This window comes from Asterias rubens, chromosome 12 (genome assembly GCF_902459465.1).
Source record: "Asterias rubens chromosome 12, eAstRub1.3, whole genome shotgun sequence".
NCBI lineage: Eukaryota > Metazoa > Echinodermata > Asteroidea > Forcipulatida > Asteriidae > Asterias > Asterias rubens.
In genome coordinates this window covers 14,283,606-14,290,778 of record NC_047073.1, presented here as the reverse complement: position 1 = coordinate 14,290,778, position 7,173 = coordinate 14,283,606, and the positions used below count along the sequence as shown (strand labels likewise).

The 7,173-nt window shown below is 39.5% G+C and overlaps 1 protein-coding gene across 1 annotated transcript in view; it reads left to right on the top strand.

Moving 5' to 3' along the window:
• The first annotated feature begins 429 nt into the window (after positions 1-429).
• LOC117297517 (receptor-type tyrosine-protein phosphatase T-like) overlaps positions 430-7,173 on the top strand; it is a 39,290-nt gene continuing 32,546 nt past the window's right edge. Inside the window, exons 1-6 of the mRNA XM_033780601.1 lie at positions 430-596; positions 810-942; positions 2,047-2,331; positions 3,370-3,675; positions 5,115-5,405; positions 5,793-6,098. Of these exons, the coding sequence (XP_033636492.1) occupies positions 477-596; positions 810-942; positions 2,047-2,331; positions 3,370-3,675; positions 5,115-5,405; positions 5,793-6,098 (1,441 nt within the window). The 5' untranslated portion in view covers positions 430-476. The remainder of the gene's footprint in view (positions 597-809; positions 943-2,046; positions 2,332-3,369; positions 3,676-5,114; positions 5,406-5,792; positions 6,099-7,173) is intronic.

Sequence of the window (7,173 nt, the reverse complement as noted above, 5' to 3'; positions counted from 1 at the left end):
AAAAAGTCTTTGATTTTTACTTTTGTTCATATATGAATGTAGATATATACAATATCAACTAACCTTTTTAAAAATTTCATTTCAAAAAGTGGAAGCGTTTTTTAGATATCACCGAAAATCTAGAGCCGTTTAGTACACACAGGAAGAAAGAAAAAAACCGTAATTGGTCTGGAAAAAAAAAACGATTCTGACATTAAAGTCTCTCAAATTCAAAATTTTTCTATTCAATTCAAAATCTTTTTCTATTACCACATTACTTCAAAGTTGAAGGATTCTCCAAATGCTTCTTACTATGGAAAGCCACTGTACAAACCAAGTAATTTTTTATTGACATTGACTTAGGAGTGGTAGCCTAAGAGTACCTTCCCTTCTGAATTTGTTACCGTATTTTACATGCAGTACCAGTTGAAGTGAAAAACCCCATAATCACGTCAGTAAACAGCCAGCGGGTGATTGCGTGGGAATTAGCTTCCAACATGTGCCCCGTTAGCAACTACACCGTGCAGTATGAGCTCATTAACAGGGATCAGTGTCAACAAGTTTCTGATACGTTTATGGATGTAGACACAACAGAAACATTTCAGTTTGTCTTACAGGTGCGTTATTCATAAGTACCTAGGGACAGTTTATCCATTCTGATTGTTTTAAAGAAAAGCACTGTTCAAAAAATTTGTCATAGTATTAATTTAATTCTTAAATTAAATTCTTTAAATAAAATGTTTGCATGTTCACTAGATACATATGTAAATAAGTCTTATTTCATGCGATTATTATCTGCTGTATAATTTGACAATGATTCTATATTTCAGGAGTCCGATCTTGAGTCATCGATGTTCGTCCCTTATTCAACCTACAAGATCCGAGTCAGGGCAAGAAATGAAGCCGGCCTCGGACTCTACCTGAATGACGTTATTAATGATGAGTTCATTACAGCGGAACGAGGTAAAGAATTAAAAGTGTCATGTATAACCCCCTCTACTGTCTTAAAGGAACATTACAGAATTGGTATGAAAAAAAAACTTATTGAAGATCACGGATTTACATAAAACTTACATGGTCTAACGATGATGATGATAGTAGAAAATGTCCCTTGAAATATTTCTGTCTGAAATGTCATCTTTGAGGAGAAATAAATTTCTTGTGGAAAAATAAAGTTAAAATAGTAAGCATACTAGAAGCAGTTCGCAGTTCTGGGCAAGGGTCGTGGGTTCGAATCCCACCCGAGTAACATGCCTGTGATATTTTTTCACAGGACTCGGGAAAGTACTGAGTATACAGTGCTAACACACATCGGTGTATGGGTAAAAACCGAAATTAATATTCTTTATCCCCGATGCAAATTTAACATCTATTATATCGTTGCGGTACCCGCTGCCAAAACATAGGATTCGAACTGCCTCTAGCTGCCGGGCAATCTCGGTAGTCTAGTTGGTAAGACACTGCTCTAGAATTGCAAGGGTCGTGGGTTCGAATCCCACTCGAGTAACATGCCTGTGATATTTTTTCACAGGACTCGGGAAAGTACTGAGTATACAGTGCTAACACACATCGGTGTATGGGTAAAAACCAAAATTAATAAAGTTCTGTGCTAGCTGTTCTATTGTTGTACCTCGTCTTTATTTAAAGAGAGTAAGCCTACCAGTAGTGGTAGTTTTGCCAACGCTACCTAAATGTAGGATGTCATAACTGAGTGGTTAAGACCATCAAATTCAAGTTCTGGTGGTAATTCATCGGAGTACGTGGGTTCGTGTCCCGGTTGTGACTTCTGCCCTTGAGCAAGATACTTTACTGTAATTGCTTCTCTTCACCCAGGATTTTAAATGGGTACCTGCGAGGGTCGAGGTTCATATTGTGAATGAAAAAGCTTTTGGAGCACTTAGGTTACCCAGGTTGTAGAGCTGAGAAAGATTAGAGGGATGTAATTGGCCCAATGATCAGTGCACTAATGTAAAGCGCATTTAGACGGTTATTGTGAAATGCACTATATAAGAACTTGTTACTATTCTTCTTATTATTATTAAATAATTATTTATCATTACTCTACAGCACCCTCAGCACCTCCTGCAAATGTAACCCATCTCAATGTCACAGACGTTGGCGCCATCTTCCAGTGGGATGAGGTTCCATGTGGCAGTAGAGGAGGCATCATCGAATACAGCTACGAACTCACAAAGTCAAACGAAACGTCTATGATTGAAGAAATGTCGGCAAGATCTCTTATTTTCATCAACCTACACCCCTGCAGTGATTACACATTCAGAGTGGCGGCCAGGACGAGTGTTGCTATTGGAGTATACAGTAACGAGACGTCTTTTTCCACAGAGGCTAAAGGTACTTACTGAAAGTTTTGCAATAATGCAGGGCTGGAAATTAACACTGGACCACAGGCCCGAGGCCATTGGTTTTAGCGTCAGGCCAGTAAACTCATGACTGGGCCAGTAAACTCATGACTGGGCCAGTAAACTCATGACTGGGCCAGTAAACTCATGACTGGGCCAGTAAACTCATGACTGGGCCAGTAAACTCATGACTGGGCCAGTAAACTCATGACTGGGCCAGTAAACTTATGACTGGGCCAGTAAACTCATGACTGGGCCAGTAAACTCATGACTGGGCCAGTAAACTCATGACTGGGCCAGTAAACTCATGACTGGGCCAGTAAACTCATGACTGGGCCAGTAAACTCATGACAGGGCCAGTAAACTCATGACTGGGCCAGTAAACTAACGACCACACATGTCCCGCGATCTTGTGTTTTGGAATAAAACACCCTCGCTGCCTTTGTAATTGTAACTGATAGTTACACTACTGTATAGATGGATTGCACTAAGCGTCATCAGCCGCCATATTTGATGAAATGTGCACGCGTGCAAGGCTATCATTGGCTAAGAACTGTGCGTAGCGCGTACACGTATGCACTTTTGCATTGTTTATACATCAAATATGGCGGTTGATGACGCTTAGTGCAATCCATCTATACCTTTCAACTCTATTCACTTGAAAATAGACAAATGAGAAAAATCTTCTCGTAGTGCTTGTTAAGAAACTTTGTTTTTGAGAAATTTCTCACTCAAGTAACATAAAATACTTCAGCTAAAGCCTTTTATTATGCATCTGAAAGCACTGAAAGTAATGCAATTATTTTTTTTTTTTCCCCTTTCATTATTCTCTGGCAAATTTGATGACCAATTGAGCCCAAATTTGCTCAGGTTTGCTATTTTATGCATGTTGGGATACACCAAGTGAGAATACTGGTCTTTGACAATTACCAAAGTGTCCGGTGTCTTTAACATGGTTATGGGGTAACTTCTCTAACGAAATGACAGAAATAACAAACTAAGTTGTGGTTTCTTATTTTTACATTCTCAGCTCACACTCCTGTTGAAAATCTTTCCACCAATGAAACTGAGAACACGCTGGCAGTTACATGGGACGCAACTGACGTGACTGAAAATCCCTGCAGTCTACTCTACAAAATAGAATATGAGTTGATCAACAGAGACCAGTGTGAGCCAATAAGCTCCCCTGTACGCTCTGCGGGTGTCAACCAAACCACACCTGGTATCACCTTGGATGGTTTGGATGCCTACTCTACGTACACCGTCTACGTCTGGACATGGAGCGAAGCTGGATTAAGCGAAGAGCGTTCATTGAATAGTACAACAGCTGGTAAAAGTAAGCAATTTACTTATAAAGACACCACTAACCAATTCAAGGCCAATTTCATAAAGCCTGTAAGCACAGAAACTTGCTGAGCACAGAATAGGATTCGCTAAGCAGAAACAGGTTACCATTCAAAATTCAACATTAAATTTGCGTTGTTGTGGCTCGATTAACCCCACTGAATGCCAAGCAAAGAACTTCGTCAAGCACTATTTTTTGCTCAACAGCTTTATGAAATTGGGCCCAGTCATGAGTAACTCGTGTAACTAAGTTAACAAATTGCAGGCGTCAGTAGCTATTTTAACAGTCTACCTCATTGGACATTTCTTGCAAAAAGCTTTAAACAATACACAGAGTTCAACAACCTTTGACCTTGACTTGCGGCTTAAACAGGAAGTTGAATATTACAAAAATTCATATCTCAAGAACTACTTTTAAAAATACTAAAGTCAAAATTTGTGCTTTAGCTTTAGGTCTGTTAACCATTCAAAAATTGCTGTACAAAGATAATGGCAGTTTGACTTTAATTTCTGGTCGAAATTGGACCCGCATTCAAACTGTGTATATACTGCTAACGCTGTGGCTTTTAGTTCCGCTCCAATTATAATACGGTCCAAAGTCCAGGAAGCAGTACGTCTAGTCACATCATCATGGTGGCACTAAAAACATTAATTGTCATTCAATTCATTGCTCTGTGAAAAGACCAGCCTGGAATGTACGTCATACGTCGGTAGTCCAAAGATTAGCTCAGTGCATAACATGTGCGCGTCTGTCAGACAGAACCACAATGCCAACTGTTGCGTGTGCCCATACAATGAGGCCTGATTTATTATCTCGAAAAACCATGACAAAATTCTGTCAAATTTATAATTTAAACATTCTATGTCACGTGGAGACAGCTGGAAAGTTTCATAGTAATCAAAATGACGAAAAATATCTATATCTTCAATTAATGATAATGACGTCAACGATGCAGTCTTGTGACAAGTTAAATGATGTCCTTTTTGGCTGAAGACATTTTGTAAGTTCAATTTGTTTTGTTCACTAAACAAATACTTTTAAACACAACAATGTCAATTTTCATATCTGGCTCAACCATCTTGTATTACTTTTGAAAATAAATATCTTGAGAACCACAACTATTATGATTTTCAGCTCAGCATTTTTTGTGGATGTGTGTTGTGTGGAAGTTCTTTACATTTCCCGTTAAAACCATGGAGGTAGAAGTAAAAACTATATAAATGTAGTACATTGATACTTTGTGAGTCTAGAAAGTGCGTTTGATTTCTTTGAATTTTTACAAGCTTACAATCTTTTCATCAATTCAAACACTGACCCCATTGATGTCCGAACACCTTGTGTTTGTTTTTACAAAAACTAAATTTCTAGTTATCAATTGTCATCTTTAGGTTTTGTTATTTTAATCCATTTATTGTTTTGTTTTTCTACAGTACCCTCTGCACCTCCTGGTAATGTAACGCACCTCAATTTAACTGAAATTGGCGTCAGCTTTCAGTGGGACGAGGTGCCGTGTGGCAGTCGAGGAGGGGCCATCGCAGAATACAGCTACGAATTGATGACATCATCTGGCAACGGAAATAGAAGTGAAACGACGACCGAAAGGTCGTTGAGTTTCAATGATCTTCTCCCGTGCACCGAGTACAAATTTAAAGTTGCGGCCAAGACAAGGCTTGGCACCGGAATTTACAGTCAAGAGATAGTGTTTATCACATCAACTAAAGGTATAAGAACAGGGCAATTTCAGTAACTTTTTTCCCCACTTACTTTATAACACTGCGTGAGTGAAAAAAGAAACCAGTGTTATCACCTGAAATAGCATCTACCTTACGCATGAGTTTATTGAAGTTGTCAAATAGTGTATCTGATTTAAAATGTACACACAAAACAACGTTATTATTGCATGGAGCATTTTCTTGCAAGAAAATTTTGCCAAAACGAGATGCAATGCTTTTGCACTGTTGGGATGATTTTTTTTACTCCCATCAGCCGGCATGTTTGGAACAGTTGGTCTGGTTACAGGAAACACATTTTTTGTTCTTGTTGGCCTCATTAGAAAAGGACTCGCACTTAAAAGAATAATAAGTTCAGTGTTTTTGTTATTTTTGCAGCTCATCCTGCTGTTTCAAATCTCAGCACCACTGAAAAGGATGACGCCTTGGAGGTTACATGGGACGCGACCGACGTGACTGAAAACCCCTGCAGTCTACTCTACAAAATAGAATATGAGCTGATCAACAGAGACCAGTGTGAGCCAATAAGCTCCCCTGTACGCTCTGAGGGTGTCAACCAAACCACACCTGGTATCACCTTGGATGGTTTGGATGCCTACTCTACGTACACCGTCTACGTCTGGACGTGGAGCGAAGCTGGATTAAGCGAAGAGCGTTCATTGAATAGTACAACAGCTGGTAAAAGTAAGCAATTTACTTATAAAGACATCAGTTTTGGGATATGAGCCCAATTTCATGATTCTGCTTAGCGTAAGAAAAGAGTCGGCGCTTACAGAAGCAGAGAATTCTGCGCTTATGTCAAGCGTATTTCACGTGTAAGCAGGGATTTTTGGCTTGTGCGCATGCATACTCAATGTTGCTAGGCATTCTACGCTTACAAGGCTAGCGCAGAAGTTCGGCGCTTACCTTGCAAGTGGAGAATGGTGATCGTAAGCTCAGAATTCGGCAGTTAGCAGAGCCATGAAATTGATGGGCCCAGGTTGGCTCAGTGGTGTTTTCTTTGCCTTTTACCGCTGTGGACCTTGGTTCGATTCCTACCACAAACTGTAGGTCGTGTGTGGATTGAGCCCCAAAATTTCACAATCAGGTTTGTAATTTTATGCATATCTTGGGATACACCAAGTGAGAATACCGGTCCTTGACAATTACCAAATGTTTCCAGTGCCTTTGAAGTTTTATCCAATCCATATCTTTGTGGTGTGTTTTGCAAAGAGAACTATTCAGTTCATAAAAAAAATGACTTTTCCAACAGCCCCGTCAGCGCCTCCTGCTAATATAAAACACCTCAATTTAACTGAAACGGGCGTCAGCTTTCAGTGGGACGAGGTGCCGTGTGGCAGTCGAGGAGGGGTCATTGCAGAATACAGCTACGAATTGATGACATCATCTGGAATTCCTAGAACTGCTACAACTACTGCAAGATATTTGAGTTTTAACGACCTCCTTCCTTGCACTGACTACAAGTTTAAAGTAGCGGCCACGACAAGCATTGATGTCGGAACATACACAGAAGAAATAGAGTTTACCACATTGACTAAAGGTATTCTTATAATAATGATAATAATAATGGTCTTTATAAAACGCCTTTAACAAGGATCAAAGTGCTGTACAATAACAATAACATTACAAAGAAACAAGATAAAAACAAAAATACAAAGGATTAATGACGAGGCTGACTGAAAAAGTAAGTTTCCTTTAGTAGAAATTATTTGCAGAAAGCAGGGAGAGATAGGCACTGGCGCCATCAAACCAACCTTTA